The following is an 18,267-nucleotide window of genomic DNA, read 5'->3' as shown; positions in this document are numbered from 1 at the left end:
ATTATCATCTCAACTCAACTCAAATGGAAAGTCGAATGGAAAACCAGCTCTTGTTTGCTTGTTCCGATCACAGCCGCTCTCTATTGAAGCGAAGAAAATGGAGAAGAAAGGGACGTGATACTGAATATGCCAACCATACCTGATATGTGCGCTTAATTTCTTCTTTTTGCTTTGGTCAACCAAGATGTTCTGTGATTTTTTAGCAAAGCTACTCACGTAAGTTTATATTTTGAATTTATTAAACTAAAAACAAAATTACATAAACAATTTCTTTCTCATTGGTGAATTTGATTCTGAATTGAATTTTTCAGGTTGTTGGTTGGATATGCATTCCTGGCTTTCGACTGCTTTCTGATTGTTGAGCAACGACCCGACCACATCGAGCAGCTCATATTTTGGTGTCAATATTGGTAACATTCAAATCCTTCTGAGTTCGTCAATTAAAGAATCATAATTTGTTGATTTGGGAACTTTTGCTAGTATTTGGATTCGTTAGATATTTCTTCATTTTGATTTAGTGGTGTGATTAATAAATGCTCTATACAATTTTTAAAAAAATAAATTATAATAGAAGGGTAGTATATTATTTTTGAAACCTCGATAGTAGCTATTAGGTTGTAAAGTGAAAAGAAAACTACAACTACATCAAAAAAATTTAAACCACATCATAGCCTCCTTCATGGCTCGTTCAGCAGCCCATGTTGGATCCATACAGCTTCTTTGAAAGTTCTTGGTAATCATGGTTTGTTTAGGTTAGGTCAATGCAGTGTTTGCTAGTTCTGATTTTCATGATTTGACTTGTAATTAAGAAAAAAAATGATGCAGCAAGTTAAATTATTGATAGAAAAATGATAAAGGTTTTACATTTTCTATGTTTAAATGTCAATTTAAGGGTGTTCACTACTACAAAAATGGTCATTGTACACTGCACATTGTACACGGATTTGACAATTTTACGTAAAAACCGTGGAGAAATTGTAATTTTTTGGGTGCCTGGAATATCTGTGAAATCTCTACACGGTTTTTTATTAAAGAATCGGTGTAGAAAGCCTTGAGAGAGCTACACGGACGTTTATTAGGGAATGTACACGGCTTATTGTCTAAATAACAGTGTAGAAAGCCTTAAGAGAGCTACACGGATATTTAATTAAAGAACCGTGAAGAAATGTCCAACTTGTACACGGATGTCTGTTTAAATAACAATGTACAAAGCTTGAGAGAGGTACACGGATATTTAATTAAAGAACCGTGAAGAAATGTCCAACTTGTACACGGATGTTTGTTTAAATAACAGTGTAGAAAGCTTGAGAGAGCTGCACGGACGTTTAATAAAAAGCCGTGTAGAAAGGTTATTTTAGGGTTTTGGTAAGGGCGCGCCTTTTCGAGCACCAAGTTGGTTATATAAAAGGCCTTCTCCTTCCAGCGCCGTTTTGATCAATTCTCTCTCTCTCTGTAATCTGATTATTTACAGAGGGGGTAATATGAAGATCATGTTTTAATAAAGAAAGAGCTGATCGAATAAAGAGTTGGGATGAAGACCTTCAAAAAAAATGGAAGAGGAGGGATGAATGACCTTCAGAGCCAGACGAAGTGTCAGATGAAGAGTCAAATGAAGAGTCGGACGACTCTTCATTCGACTCTTCATCCGACTCTGAAGGTTGTTCATCCACTTCTCTTTTTTTTGAAGGTCCTTCATCCAACTTTTTATTTTCAGCTAGCTCTTTCTTTATTAAAATATGTATCTTCATATTACCCTCTCTAAACCCTACTGGCACCAAAAGGAAAGAATCACCCACTTGTAAACTAAAAATATCCATTAACGACTGGAAGAGGGGATCCCCTCTTCCAGTCCTTAATGGAAATTTTAGTTTACATATGAATCTTTATTGAACTCTTTCTTTATTAGAACATATTGATCAATCTGTACTCTCCCTCTCGCAGTTAACAATTGGGCGGAAATTTAGGTTTATCAATTATTTCGGATCGCAAATCTATAAAGATGAGCTACTGTTTTTGGAGCTCATAAGATGACCAGTCCGATATAATTGATAACCTACATCTCGAATTCCCATGCGAATTGCTTCATTTCCCCAATTAATTGGTCTGATTTGTGCGCTAAAGTTTTTTTGGAGGATAATTTCAGAGCCGGATAGTCGGATGAAGGACCAGAGCCGGGTGGGGAGTCGGACGAGATCGTCTTCATCTGACTCTCCATCCGATTCTGAGGGTCCTTCATATATCCACCTCTTCCAGTCCTTGATAGAATTTTTTAGTTTATATGGATTTAACTTTTGTAATTAATGCTCAATAAGAATTTGTAATTTTTGTATAAATTAATGTACATGAATTTTTTGTTCAAATTGCTATATATGTTTTGGAATTCTGGATTTTAAATGTCTTCCTCTTTTTTGGAAATTGTTTGTTTTGCTATCTGAAAAACATAAAAAAAAAAACCAAAAAAAAATACAATGCTACACGGACATTTAATAAAGAGCCGTGTAGAAAGGTAGAATTAAAAAAGGTTTTTTCTTTTAATTAAAAAGAGTTAAAAAATAATTATACACGGCTGTTTATATAAAAGTCCGTGTAGCTCTCTCGACTTTCTACACGGCTTTATAGATAAATGTCCGTGTAGAAAGGTTTAGGGTTACAAAAAGGCCTTCTTCCAGCGCCGTTTTGATCAATTACTCTCTCTCTCTCTCTGTTGGTCTGATTTCTGCGCACAAGGATCGAGACCGAAGCTGAGATCTTTGAAGTTAATTTGCATTTCTCCTCTCTATCTTGCTAGGGTTAGTCTTCCTCTTTTCTCTCGCTAATTTTCTGGTACTTATTATTGCTTAATTATTTAGGTCAATTATTTATTAATGCATGCATGCTTGATCTGTTAAGGTAATGTAAATAATTAGTGTATTGTGGTCCAATAACCGACCTATTGATGCTTTTAGGTCCATGCCCGTTCAAAATTAATCTAATAGGGATTAATTTTGGATAGTCCCCCGTTTGGGACTGCTCTTTGAATATTGTGTCTCATTTAGGATGTGAACACATTAATTAGCGGGATTTAATTAGTGTTTGAGAAAAATTCGTCAGCATTTCTCCTTATTGCTCCTACGAGTATGTGGTTTACGCATACTTGGGGAGTTAAGGGGAAATGCTGTCGAATTTTTCTTAAACACTAATTAAATCCCGCTAATTAATGTGTTCACATATGAGGCATAATATTCAAGGAGTGGGTTACGATTGTAAACCGGCCCGTTTGTAAGCCAAGAATTTGTAACAATGTATGTTGCTCGACCACCATGACTAATTGGAATCATTCTTTTAATTTAATTTACAGATGGATCGAAGTTGGATGTACGAATTGCGACGTGATACTGCAGAATATTTGGCTCGCGTTGATGAGTTTATAAAATGTGCCGAGAGTTATAGAGCGAAGACAAAGGATAACGACATCTTGTGTCCTTGTAGAGATTGTAGCAATTTTAAAAGATTTGGGGACTTGGAAGAAATTAGAGCTCATTTGATTTGTCGGGGATTTCAGAAGAGATATACGTGTTGGTTTATGCATGGTGAGAAAATTGGGGAATGTAGTGCTACCAATAGAAATTTTGTTTTGGAAGACAATGTTGATATTAATGTAGAAGTTGATGATAATTTTGAGCTTCATTCCAACGATGATTTTGAGAATGTCGAAAATTTTGATAATCTACTTGAACTTAATTACAACGAGGATGATTGTGTGAATATTGATGAAAATGCAGAATACGATTTTATTGAAAATCTAGAAGACATGTTACGTGATGTGGAAGATGAAATTAGTGATAAAAATTATAAAAAATTTCAGTATATGTCTAATGAATCCAAAAGGCCGTTATATCCCGGGTGTACCAAATTTTCAAAACTGTCAGCTGTGTTGAAATTGTTGAACTTAAAAGCAGACAATGGTTGGAGCGACAAGAGTTTCACGTCCTTATTAGAGCTCTTACGAGAAATGCTCCCAGATAACAACGAGTTACCCTGTACAATATATCAGGCGAAGAAGTTGATCTGTCCAATGGGCTTGAAGGTCGAAAAAATACATGCCTGTCCGAATGACTGTGTATTGTACCGTGGAGAGTACGAGGCCATGCATGTTTGTCCTAAATGCGGTGTTTCACGGTACAGACGTAAGAACCAGGACACTAACGATGGTAACGATGAAGGAAACAAGGGTCGGGCTCCGGCTAAGTCGGTGTGGTATTTTCCGATAATACCGAGATTCAAACGGTTATTTGCAAATCCCAAAGATGCGAAATTATTGCGTTGGCATGAAGACGAGCGCAAAAGGGACGGTAAACTAAGACACCCAGCTGATTCTCCTCAGTGGAGAAACATTGATAGAGATTTCACAGGATTTGGTGGCGAATCAAGAAACCTTAGGCTAGGGTTGCACAGACGAAATGAGTCCGTTTGGAAGCATGAGCAGTCGGCACAATACTTGGCCAGTTCTTATATGCATTTACAATCTTCCTCCTTGGTTGTGCATGAAACGCAGGTATATAATGATGTCATTACTAATCCAAGGACCCAGACAACTCGGAAATGACATAGATGTATATCTCGCACCATTAATTGAGGACCTCCAAAAATTGTGGAGGGATGGCGTCCGGGTGTGGGATGCGTACGGTAAAGAGCAATTTGAGCTGCGGGCCATGGTATTTTGCACCATAAACGATTTTCCCGCGTACGGAAATTTATCGGGCTATAGTACTAAAGGAGCAAAAGCGTGCCCTATCTGTGAAGATGACACGCAGGTGCTGAGGTTGAAAAATTGTAAAAAGAATGTTTTCATGGGGCACCGTAGGTTTCTTCCTATTAATCACCCATACCGTAAGAAGAAGAAAGAATTCAACGGGAACACTGAGCTTGGAGTGGCACGTCGTCCGTTAGACGGGAAGGGTGTCTTCCTGCTGGTTAAAAATCTTAAAGTTGTTTTCGGAAAATGTGCCAAAGCACCACCGAAAAATATTTGGAAAAAGAAGTCCATATTTTGGGAGCTACCGTACTGGGAATATTTAGAAGTGAGAAAAATGTCATGCATATTGAGAAAAATGTCTGCGACAGTCTGATCGGCACATTGTTGAATATTCCGGGGAAGACTAAAGACGGTATCAATGCTCGAAAAGACATGGTGGAAATGAAAATAAGACCCAAGCTTGCACCGCAGGATAAAGGGAAGCAAAAGGCATACCTACCTCCCGCAATGTGCACAATGTCGAAGACCGAGAAAACAAGCTTCTGTAAATGCCTTCATAGTATTAAAGTCCCATCAGGGTATTCTTCGAATATTAAGAAGCTTGTGTCGATGAAGGACATGAAATTGATTGGTCCGAAATCCCACGACTGTCATGTTTTAATGACACATATGATTCCTGTTGCAATCCGAGGAATTTTACCAAAGCCCGTTCGGCAAGCCATCACGAAGCTTTGTTTTTTCTTCAATGCAATTAATTCCAAAGTGATAGACCCGCTAAAATTGGACTCTCTGCAAAAGGAGGTCGTCGTTACTCTTTGCCATCTTGAGATGTATTTTCCGCCATCTTTTTTCGATGTTATGGTTCACCTTGTTGTTCACCTTGTGAGGGAAATTAAGATTTGTGGTCCCGTGTTCCTGCGGTATATGTATCCATTCGAGAGATTCATGGGTATTTTGAAAAGTTACGTAAGGAACCGACATCGGCCCGAAGGTAGCATCGTAGAAGGATATTCCACGGAAGAGGTGATTGAGTTTTGCACCAACTACATGACCGGTGTTGGTCCTATTGGCGTTCCAAAATCTCGATACGAGGGAAGGCTCCAAGGAGTAGGGACTATTGGGTTGAAAGCCATACTTGCTGATAGAGATGAACTGTTAAAGGCACATTTTATTGTACTACAGCAAATGGCAGATGTCACTCCCTATATAGATGAGCACATGGCAATCCTTCGACAACAGAACTACACGAGAAGTCAGAAGTGGATTACTGACGAGCATAACCGTTGTTTCATAGGATGGCTGAAAGAAAGAGTGAAGTCACACTCCGAAATGTCGCCCGTAAGTGAAACGGTTAGATTGCTGGGCCAAGGACCCCAAATGGTTGTTAGAACATTCCAAGGATACGAGATTAATGGATATACATTTTACACTAAATTACAAAGTGATAAGAGCACCATGCAAAATAGTGGGGTGACGTTGGTGGCGACGTCTCAAGAATTCAGTAGATCAGGGGATGCCCGGCCTGTAATGGCATCAAAGTCATATTACGGTGTTATTGAAGAAATTTGGGAGCTCGTTTACAATGCTCACCTCAGCATTCCCTTGTTTCGGTGTCAATGGGTCGAAGACCGTGGTGTTAAAGTTGATAACGACGGGTTCACAGTGGTAGATTTTAACAGAGTCGGGTATGTTGATGATCCGTTCATACTCGCCAAGCAAGCAACCCAAGTCTTTTATGTCACTGACCCGAGTGATGCTAGGTGGAGCATCGTCTTACCCGGAAAAAGAAGGATTGTTGGGATAGAAAACGTAATCAACGAAGAAGAGTACGACCAGTTCGATGAGATACCTCCATTTTGTGCCGATGTGCAGGCTGAGATAGCAACAACTACTGAAGAACAAGACGAAGCAAATTACATGAGATCTGACCACAGTGAAGGACTATGGGAAAATGTTCAAACAGTGGAAAAAAAGAAAAAAAGGAAAAAAAAAACCAATGTATAATATTTATTTCGTTTAACCGTGAACAATTTCATATTTATATTCCAGAAAAAAACAATTTATAATATTTATTTCTTTTATAATATTTCAGAGATGAATAGCCGAATAGGTAAGCATAGTTTATTTGCATTACTGATGAGATCTTTGGATGACTGTAAACCGATCGATAATATTTTACTGTGTTTTTGTATTTTACATTTTATTTGTTTATTTATTCCTTTTAAATATAAATTTTATGAATATAGATATCTGATAAGCAGAACCGATGGTGAGAGAACCCATCGAACAGCCCCCTTTTCCCTTAAGAAGAGTTTTAATGACAAATTGCTTTTCTACACGGACATGTAGTTAAATGTCCGTGTAGCTCTCTTTTAGCTCTGTATTTCTTTTTTTGAATATTTTAAAATGTTTAAAAACCTTTCTAAATGTTCGCAGCCATTTTGCATTTATTCTTAAGTTTTTACATTTATTATTTAAACTGGAAAAGGAAACTACGCTCCATATTATGAAATTTTGCATTTATTCTTACTGTTTAATATGGTTTTGTATGATCTGTTGTTCAATATTATGATTTCGTATCATTGTTTATATGTAGTGTTTTTTTTCTAGTTGACATATTAAGTGCATCATTTAAGAATAAAAAAATAAAGGCAACTTATTATTTATGTAAGTACCAACAAAAATCCGTTTAGAAAGGTTTTCCACACGGACCTTTAATCCGTTTGGAAAACCTTTCTAAACGGATTTTTAATTAAAACTCCGTGTAGAAAGGTTTTTCACACAGACTTTTAACTAAAAATCCGTGTAGAAAGGTATTCCACACGGACTTTTAGCCCTACTCTTTATTAATTAGTTTTTACTCTTTTACATGTATTAATTATGAGCAGGCTTTTGCATCGTTGGAACTTATGACTATTAAATAAAAGAAAATTGAAAGGGCACCATATTCATTCCCTAACCCTTTAGTAATTAGAGCCATATTTATTGACCAAAACTATTAGAAAGAATCGTACACGGACGTTTAATCAAACGTCCGTGTAGAAATAGTTATTTTAATTAAGACGTCCGTTATGCATGAATCTTGTAAAATGTTGCATTTATTTTGAAGCGCAGAATTCGAATAGTTGCCTTTCTATGTAATTATCTGAGAAGACGATCAAAACAACTTCATAATTCTATATAATCCGAGAAACTCCATTACAAAACAATCTGAATTGTACAATTCTTTTGAACTTACTTCTTTAATTTGTTCCCAGGAAAAATGGATCCCTACTCATCCGATGACTCACAAAATAACAGTGACTACTCAAACTCTAACGATTCAAATAGTTCTGAGAGTGAGTTCTTCCAGCAAACTGAAGGTTCAGACTCAGACGACTCACAAAACGACTTACCCACTGGAGGCATACAGTGCACAGTGTGCCAAGAGGTCGGAAAATATGAGTGGTTGTTCCATTGCAACCACTGTCAAGACTCATACCACCCGTTATGCGTCTGCTCAAATACTTACCAAGGCAGCAGAGATCCGAGATACAATTCATGGATCTGCCCTAGGTGCGAGAACGATGACCAAGAAGAAGAAGATGATGACGAAGACGACGATGAAGAAGAAGAGGAGGGAGAGGAAGAGGAGGAAGAGGAAGAGGCTGCTGGAGAAGATGATGAGGAGGAAGGAGAAGAGGAAGACGAGGAGAAGAGAAGGACGAGGAAGAAGCAGAAAAAAAATGAAGAAGATCAAGAAAGCAATAAAGACAAAAAAGATGAATCTTCAAATAAAACCAAGAAATAGATTATTTTTATTTTTAATATTAAATAATTTATATTTCATTTGTCTATATTTTAATTGTTTATATTTTGTCTGTTTATATTTTATGAATCTTTACTTAAATATTAATATAAATATGAGATTATTAATAGAAAGGTATTTTAACACTTCAATTGAATATCCATGTAGAAAGGTATTTTAACACTTTAATTTAACACGTTAATTTATATCTATAACATATTAACATTATTAATTATTTAGATAGCATCATTTATTTAACAAAAAAGAAAAATTTATAGAAAACAAAATGTTGATTAAATTAAACAAAATATATTACATCAAAAAGGATCCTGGCTAATACATCATATAACACAAAAAAAACTGATTAAACAAAATACAGAAGAAAAAAACAAAAAAAGATAGCTAAATTAATGAAACATGCCTTCATAAAGGCCCTGGCGCGACCCCGGCCTCCTCCTAATCCAGGGGCTCTTTGGCCTGATCCAGCGATCGCCCCTCCTTATGTACGGCTTTGGTGGTGGATGCCCCCTTGGACTTCGGCGTGGCACATTTGAAGGCGGCCACGGCCATGTCCTCCTGTAGTTGGGAGGAGGCCTGAGATAGCCAGGAGGGACTTCGAAACCGGGGGGGAGTTCGAAATTAACATCAACCTCTTCGGGCGGGACGTAGTCGGAGGGCAATGGCCACTGCACATTTGAGGGGTGAGCACTGCCGGCCGGAGGGACTTCGGCCATTTCTACTTGCAAATAAAATTTATATAAATATCTTGATCGAACTAGTTTCATATAGAATTTTGAAGAGCCGTTTCGTCTTCTAAGAATTTTAAATTAATAAATATTTGCACACGGACGTTTAATGAAATATCCGTGGAGACATTCTCTATCATTTCTAAACGGTTTTTTACTTAAACATCCGTGTAGAAAGTTAAAAGATTTGCTATTTAAACTGAAAATGTGCTTTTTAAATAATTATCTAATGGAAGTCGGAACGACGTCGCTTCAAACTCTGAAATTTTATTATTTATAAATATTTGAGTTTAGATGCAAATTAAGTTTAAAAATTTAAAAAAAAAATAAAAATATGTCTTTACATTTCGAACTTCCCAAGGCGCGAATTTGTTTCCGCGAACGCATAGAATTTATACACGGATTATTAATGAAATAACCGTCTAGAAATGTCTTCCTTCACGGATGTTTAATTAAATATCCGTGTATAAATGGTTTGCGCGAAATAAAATGCGCGCTGGGTCGGCCTGGTCACTTTCTTTTCAAAATCCCTTCGTCTCCTCTTAACCCTAAACCCACGCGTCTCCTCCTCTCTCTTTCCGTGGTTCCTCTCTCTTGGTGCTGCCACTGTTGGTGTTTTGCTCTGTCCTCCTGTAGTTGGTGAACCTCTAAGCTCCTCTCGCTCGCTCGGTAGATTGTAGAAAGAACGATGACACATTCAGGTGAGGATAATGTAGAGAATGTAGATGTGATGGATAATGTAGAAGGAGAGAATGTAGCTGTCATGGAAGAAGAGGTCTCGCAGGCTCGGCCTGAAAAAAGGAAAAGAGGTCCGACAACGTGCAAGAAGATCACTGAGCAGAAGGAAATATTGCCAATCGAATTCCACAAGAACGGCTGTGCGACTGGTGATAATCGGGCAAAGTACTCAAATTTTTGCGCCTCCACGGTGAAGAAACATGCATGTATCCTGGTCGAGCGCTGGGATCAGTTTGATCAAAAGAAGGACAAGGACCAATGGTGGAACATTGTGAAGGTAAAGTACCTAACAATTCTATTTTTTTTTTGGAGTAGATGAACTTACATGCAGTATTTCGTTGTCAATCAGGACCAGTGGAACATCGTGGATGACCCAAAAGGCAAGATAAAAGGAGTGTCTTTGAAGATAATGAATGAAGCTTGGAAGCAATTCAAGAGCAGGTTGAAAACAGTTTACATGGATCAAGGGAAAGATCCGTTGCCAGTGTATCCTTGGCTGACACAAGAGGTGTGGGAGGAGTTCCAAGCTTTGAAGAAAACAGAAGAATTCAAGGTATGTAAATTTAGGTAACTCATTAGAGCATCTCCAACAGTGATTGCTTATGGATTGCTTATGCTGATGTGTCAATTGTTTCTGTAATTGCTGGGTTGGAATTAATTTCATAATTGCTAATTTAGCAATTAATTTCAATTGCTGGATTGGAGATGCTCTTAGTTTTTGTTCTTTCTCAATCTGTACTCATCTTCCTTAAGTAATAGATTTACTTTGATGTTCGAAGAAAAAAAGTGAGAATGGCAGGAAGATCGCCAAAATGAACAAGTACCCGCACAAATTAGGGTCGGGTGGTTACGAGGGTAAGTCGAAAGAATGGGCAAAAGTTCTTTTGCAAAACCAACAGTCTGACTCACCCGTGGTTAAGATCAAAAATCCTAGGGGCCAAGATTGGCTCATGGGAAGATCTGAGGTAACCGTTGAGGGGCGGATAGTACTCCCAAAAGACGTGGAGCCCATTGCTCATAAAATGGTAAGAGCCTTTTGTTATAACTGTGTCATTCAAACAAAATCATAACTCTGTGTACATTACTTAGTGTTTTGTTATAACCAATTTTTTAATAAACAGTTGGAGGTGGAGGAGGAGGTCAATTATGGTACCCGGACTGTCGCAAGACAAGAAGATTCCTTGTCCTTGGCGCTCCCGAATCCAGAACACACCGGTCGAGTTAGGGGCAGAGGGGTCTACACGGGCTGGAAGGAGGAATTCAATGGAGCAAAACCCCGGAGAAGACCTCGTGCCAAGGTCAACAAAGACGAGATGGAATCAAGGTTGGCACAGGTGCGCCAGGAGGTACGCGAGGAGCTTTCAATGGAGTACAACCAGAAGCTGGCTGAGCTGGAATCAAGGATGGTGAACCAAATGCACCAAATTAGGCAGCCATCCGAGGACCGACCTCCCTTTTCTCCGGGAGTTCGGCGAAGCAGTCAGGCATCCGGGACCGAAGTGATAGGCGGCTTGGACAATCTGAAGGTAACCACTACTTGTTCATAATCGAAAGGTATTGTTGATTCTCGCGGTTAATTCGCTAGACAATATTATTTCATTCTAAAGACAACTAATTGCTGATAATTATTGCAGGAGGCCACAGCATGCGACCTCGTCATGTATTTCGGTACTACTCCTCTGACCATTGCTAAGGGCATTGTATATCCTCCTGCAGCCGGTGATCAGTTGAGGCCCAACTATCTCCGCGTAGCGATTGAGAAGATCACGCAGGATTGGGCTGTGAGAATACCTCTTCCTGTCCCTGTCGATGAAATGGTGGTGCTTGATGATGCCTGCTATTCGACAGTCCAATGGCCGAAAAATCAAATTATTTTGGACAATGTACGTAAACTCCAAATACAATAGGATATCTTATTCAAATCATTCTTTTTTAATACTTGAAAAAGACATCAACAAAATTTGATATAGGCACGAAGAGGTGAAACAATCAATGAGGATGAAGCGTTGTCACCGGTACGGGACATGGAATTAGCCTTGGTGTCTGTTGCGCCAGAAGTGCCTGATGCGCCAGTGGATGCACCAGTGGATGCGCCAGTGGATGCGCCAGTAGATGCGCCACTAGACCGTACGAGGCTCATAGCAGAAGAGGTTAGCCGTTTGCCTTATCAGTTGCAGACTCTGCACGCCCACTTGATCAAGGCACCCAAGGACATGACGGATGTTACCTTCAGTGTCCCCGCCGGTATGTTTCTACACGATGGCAGGGAGGTCGTGCTGCCTTTCACATAATTCAACGACTTTCTACAGGGCGCCTCGTCAAGCGATAAATGGCTCGATGTGGGAGTCATCACCGTTTTCCTCATGTTAGTGACCAATCAATTATTTATATCATGTGTATAGCACTCAAATATATACTCTAATGTAAAATGATGATTTTTCAGGTTCCTAGTCCAGAAATGCCGTGAGACCGCATCGAAAGGTAAGGTGAACTTGTGTGCACTTTTGGACCCCGGCAGAATTAATGGAAACATGTTGGACTGGTATGAGGATGATTGTGTCGACTACTTGCGTAAAGCGATGCATCATGCTCGTGGGGATCAAAAGAAATTCCTTCTCCTGCCATACCACCAAAGGTAGGTTACTTGTAACCCTTAATTGTTTATATTTTCAGTTAAACAATTACACAATGAACCATAGCAAACACTTGTGTCACCATTACATGCTGAAATATATATGTCACTAATTTTATGCTAAAGTACTACAATTCTTCTCCCCCTACAGCTCCCACTGGTGTTTGTTGGTGATTGTGCCACTTGAAAATACGATTTATGTCATGGATTCAAGGCGGCCCGACAAATCCATCACCACTCAGCAGTCCAAAAGAGTCATGACTGTTATAATTATGTAAGTTATATAAATATCACTTGGTTTGATTTTTTTTTTTATAATTGTGGAATTGCTAATTACAGTCACTCAATTTTGTAAGGGCTTTTCGGCAATATCTTAAAGAGGGTGGAGTGCAGAGCACGGGTAAGAGCAGAAATAAAATGAATGGGCTCTGGAAGGAGGTGAGCACACTATAATTTTATAATTTCATATTTTTGGGTTCAAAAATTTATTGTCATTCTGACATAGGCTGCTGAATGTAAATATCAGTGCCCGCAACAGATTGGCGGTTGGGAATGCAGTTATTACACGATGATTTTTATGTTTCACTTTGTTGAGAGCATACAATTCAAATGGCCAGCATATCCGGTATGTAATTCATATGTTTTGCCTTGACTTGTCCATACAATTAATATTGATTTCCTCTAAACTTGTTTTATTAGTTGCATTGTTATAATTGCAATAATTTATTTCTATAAAGCAAAACAGAGATGTAGTTGCCATATTTTTGTAACTTGCATGTTTCGAATTTTTTGTAGTATTCACCAGATTCAAAGAGTTACTCCAAGGAGCAGTTAGATCAGTTTAGATGTATGTGGGCAGATTTTTTTATAAAACAATTTTGTAAACCAGAATATGGATTTGTATGATCTTTGTATAATTCAGTGTACATGAATTTTGTATTAATTTTTGATATAATTTGGAAATTTCGAAAATTTAGGGGTTTTGGTATTCTTATTTTGGAAATTCTCTGTTCTGGAATTGATCTGATTTTAAATGGCTGGCAAAACTGGAGGCTAGCCAAAAAAAAGCAAAAAATTTTAAAAAAAAAGTAGTTCAATTAAACGCGGACATTTTAAAATTTATCCGTGTAGAAAGGTTTTTCCAAATTAAAAAAATAAAGAAGAATATTAATACATAAAATTATATATTAAAAAAATATTAAAAAATAAGAGAGCTATACGGATATTTCATTATACATCCGTGTAGAAAGATCATTCAATATTAAAAAAATATTAAAAAATAAGAGAGGTACACGGATATTTAATTATACATCCGTGTAGAAAGGTGTTTCCACATTAAAAAAATAAAGAAGAAAATTAATACATAAAATTATATATTAAAAAAATATTAAAAAATAAGAGAGCTACACGGATATTTATTTATACATCCGTGTAGAAAGATATTTCAATATTAAACAAAATTAAAAAATAAGAGAGCTACACGGATATTTAGATAAATAACCGTGTAGAAAGGTGTTCCACATTAAAAAAATAAAGAAGAAAATTAATACATAAAATTATATATTAAAAAAATATTAAAAAATAACAGAGTTACACGGATATTTAATTATACATCCGTGTAGAAAGGTCATTCAATATTAAAAAATATTAAAAAATAAGAGAGGTACACGGATATTTAATTATACATCCGTGTAGAAAGGTGTTTCCACATTAAAAAAATAAAGAAGAAAATTAATACATAAAATTATATATTAAAAAAATATTAAAAAATAAGAGAGCTACACGGATATTTAATTATACATCCGTGTAGAAAGGTCATTCAATATTAAAAAATATTAAAAAATAAAAGAGGTACACGGATATTTAATTATACATCCGTGTAGAAAGGTGTTTCCACATTAAAAAAATAAAGAAGAAAATTAATACATAAAATTATATATTAAAAAAATATTAAAAAATAACAGAGCTACACGGATATTTATTTATACATCCGTGTAGAAAGGTGTTTCCACATTAAAAAAATAAAGAAGAAAATTAATACATAAAATTATATATTAAAAAAATATTAAAAAATAAGAGAGCTACACGGATATTTATTTATACATCCGTGTAGAAAGATATTTCAATATTAAACAAAATTAAAAAATAAGAGAGCTACACGGATATTTAGATAAATAACCGTGTAGAAATCTAATTGTACACGGTTTTTTATGTAATAATCCGTGAAGCTCGGTTATGGAGAGCGCCAGTGTCAAGTATTTGTAAACGGCTGTGTATGTAATAATCCGTGTAGCTATTCAGTAATTGTACGCGGTAAATATCCGTGTGTATATATACAAGGATTTCTAAACCGTGACAGCCTACGCGGCGGGAAATCCGTGTAGCTCGCTTGTTTATGTCCGTGTATAATCACTTATTCTGTAGTAGTGGTTTATTGATAGAAAACTGATAGAGGCCATCAGATCCATGCATGATCATATTAAATCTGACATCAATCAGGTTGTCAATTGAATCTTTTAACTCATTTCTACATTCACCAGGGTGTTCGACGAATTTTCCCTGAAATGTACTTGTTTTTCTGAAGCTCTTTTTTGCAATCCAGTGTAATATTTTTTGTTGCAAGTCAATGTGATCTAACTAGATATGTCCCGTAAGGATAGATTTTTATTTTTGTTAAGAGGCCAGTAATAATTGAATATCTTATGGTACTAATTTGTATTGCAAACAAAGATTAAAAGTGGCTGCTTGTTGATTTCCATCTCTCGACACTGGTATCATTTAGTATCAGTGCTTATACTCGGTTCTAGTACACTTCAATGTGGAGATAAATTGATCATGTCAGAAGGACTAAAGTGCATTGTTACAACATAGGCATGGGTGGAGTTAATTGATGAAGCAATTATAGAAGAAGATGAGTCTCATATCTCACGTAACTGTGAAGCACAACACAAATACCTCACCTAGCTAGTAGAGAAGGTTAGTATTGTAATTTTTTGTTCCAACATAGGCATTTGGTTTTATTTCGTTCCAATTTGCATGTCTAAGGTTGCATCGACACTGAAATGTGAAATTTCCTTTTCATTTTGTTTAGTTTATTACCTACCTAAAGTAATTGAATTATTTTATGGATGAAATTCATCAGATTACAAGCTCAGCTGAATACCTAACCTCTATGTGCCAAATTTGCATTAAGTGGATTAAATGCAATAGAATTTATTTTGCAATAGAAAAAGTTCTCTATTTTCCTTTTTCTCTTTTCAATTAGATGCTAAATGTTATATTTTATTAATTAATGCACGAGCATCACATTCAAACAAACTAAGCCCTGTTTCAGTGGATGTTTATCAAGATCAAGACAAACTCGCTTTAATCACATATCCTGTTGTAGCTTTAAATTGTAAGATCTTTTTTCAAGCACCATCTAATTTTAATTTTGTGATTTCAATGATTAATTATATATTGTCGTTGAATAGATATGTCTTGTTTTCAAGGATTGAAACTTCACTGGTTAAAATTGTTCCATTTGAGGATTTGAGGTTTAGAGGAAGGTAATTTCAAAAGGATTCAATAGAGATTACAGGCCAAGTCGTAAGTTATTTTTTTTTTAATCTTTTACCTCACAAATTGATCAATCTATTGGCAGGTAAGCTAAATCGATTTGATCTGAGAGATCATCATAACCTTTTTTGTAATTTATATTCATTTATTTTGAGAAATTTGTTTGGTCCTTGTACGACCTACATTGCAATTTCCTGTGGTTATTAGGGGGGAACGAACAACGCTAAACCTTTTTGTAATTATGTTAATTTCACTTGATCAATTTAGATGAATTATGTCTACATGATTATTTAATTAGATTTATAGGATTTTGACTTACGTCTACATAGCCTGAGTTCAAGCGGTACTTTAAATCGTTCGTAAAATCTGATTAGATGGAGAGGTTTGTTTTTAATTTGATTCAAGTGCTGATCCATAGTTTAAACTTGACCAAACCTTGTATAGTTCATGCATACCTCATACATTACCATAGCAACTCATGTGCATGACTGTACCAGCACCAAATACAAACAAAATCACAAAAGAAACATGTGCATGATTGTACTACAGTTAGAGTCAGAACTATATCACAATAAAAAAAATCTGCAATCATCCTCGTCGTTTCCTTCCGGATAGCGACAACCTAGGAGCCGCTACGCCTTTGCCCTCCCGGTGTGGCTGCACATGCCTCTGTATCCTCCCCTGCAGACTCACATCTCCTAAGTCCTCCTCTCCACTCTCCTCTCCCATATCCTCATATCCTCCACCCAGACTCTCTGCATACATGTGCTGCGTATCTGTACCGGCTACCCATGGATCAAAGAAATTGGCTGACTGTGCATCGGTCGGGCCTGTACGCTGCTCCCAAGTATCTTGCTTCCATGTTGGAGGATACGTAGAAGGAGGCGGTGCGCCAAATAATGCAGAGACAAAGCCATCTGCAGTCTGAGATGTACTCCCACCAGCCTCAAAGTCGTGCTCCATCTCCACTCCATATCGCGGTCTGTGGGAGCCAGTCACCTCTGCATCTGTATCGAACGAGAGCAGATCATTCACGCTAAAATTGGGATTGGCATTCCAACGAGGTGCTCCATCCTAAATTAAAACAATGTTAGATTTGCTACATACAAGGAACTCTACAATAAATAATATAAAGTGGTAACTGACTGGCCCAAGCTCTACCGGAACTCCATATTTATTTCTATAAGCGTCCCATCCTTTAGTTGATAACACCCAGTGGTGGAACGCCCAACTGGAGTCATCATCTGCATAATTGAAAGTTAACTGAGTTAGAACAATTCGAGAAAAATAAAACCATTGTGTGTGTCCTACTTTTAATATTAACTTCTAATTACCTGCAGGAGGTGGCGGCATATCATGGGCGTAGATAGCCTCTGGTTGATAATTCGGATTTCGCGGTGTCTTCTGTATCTCCCGCCAATTGATATTCTCTCTAGAATCGCGCAGTATGCCAACGAGGTGGCCTTCAAAACTGCCTGTCTCCACGATTGGTGCAGTGTGCTCGAGCATTTGGCATCCTATGTATCGCTAAGCATCCCTCGCCATGAACACCAGGCTGTGTCCAACTCCTCTCATAGCTATCAACAGCTGCACACAACATGATTACGATAGCAATAAGTAATTAAAATTTGCAATTTTTAATTAAAGTATGTTTCAGTTGTACTTACCGCGCGAGCATTGATCGGACCCCAAGGCATGTAATTGCCAGATGAATCCATCAGTCTACGTCGAAGGGTGTCGCCATAATGGCCCGTCAGGTAGACTAACGGCATGCCCCATCTCTGGTACCAGACGGCATATCTCAGATCCCCGGGACCAGCACCCAATGATGCAGTAGATGGCGGGCTCCATAAGTGCTACTCCGGATGTCGAGCCCAGCCGTATTGGAAGCTGAAATGCTGGCTCCAGTCGACTTTGGGCTTACTGTGCGACGTCCTACAATTACAATTAATTAGAAATGAGACAAACGATGACATTATTAAAGTGATAATGAAATGAAGTAGGTAGTACTTACTTATCAAACTTGTCGGTATCATCCTTACCCATCAGCGGGTGCTCCGGGATGAAAGCA

At 37.4% G+C, this 18,267-nt stretch overlaps 1 protein-coding gene across 1 annotated transcript; it reads left to right on the top strand.

Moving 5' to 3' along the window:
- Positions 1–3,847: 3,847 nt before the first annotated feature.
- Positions 3,848–9,104, top strand: LOC144560210 (uncharacterized). The gene is made up of 5 exons (XM_078309387.1): positions 3,848–4,443; positions 4,535–4,801; positions 5,104–6,668; positions 7,993–8,290; positions 8,954–9,104. Exons 1-5 carry the CDS (start codon positions 3,848–3,850, stop codon positions 9,102–9,104), a joined length of 2,877 nt encoding a protein of 958 aa, XP_078165513.1.
- Positions 9,105–18,267: the final 9,163 nt, after the last annotated feature.

This window comes from Carex rostrata, chromosome 10 (assembly GCF_964058835.1).
Source record: "Carex rostrata chromosome 10, lpCarRost1.2, whole genome shotgun sequence".
NCBI classification, from domain to species: domain Eukaryota; kingdom Viridiplantae; phylum Streptophyta; class Magnoliopsida; order Poales; family Cyperaceae; genus Carex; species Carex rostrata.
The sequence above is the reverse complement of the archived record's forward strand: the minus strand, read 5'-3'. Positions and strand labels throughout refer to the sequence as shown.

What these genes read in the sequence shown, in the direction of transcription:
- LOC144560210 (XM_078309387.1), top strand. Translation starts at nt 3,848, where the DNA reads ATGTCTAATGAATCCAAAAGGCCGTTATATCCCGGGTGTACCAAATTT. An exon ending in GGGTTGCACAGACGAAATGA is followed by an intron (nt 4,444 to 4,534) that starts GTCCGTTTGGAA and finishes CATGAAACGCAG; the next exon opens with GTATATAATGATGTCATTAC. An exon ending in TTACATGAGATCTGACCACA is followed by an intron (nt 6,669 to 7,992) that starts GTGAAGGACTAT and finishes ATTTGTTCCCAG; the next exon opens with GAAAAATGGATCCCTACTCA.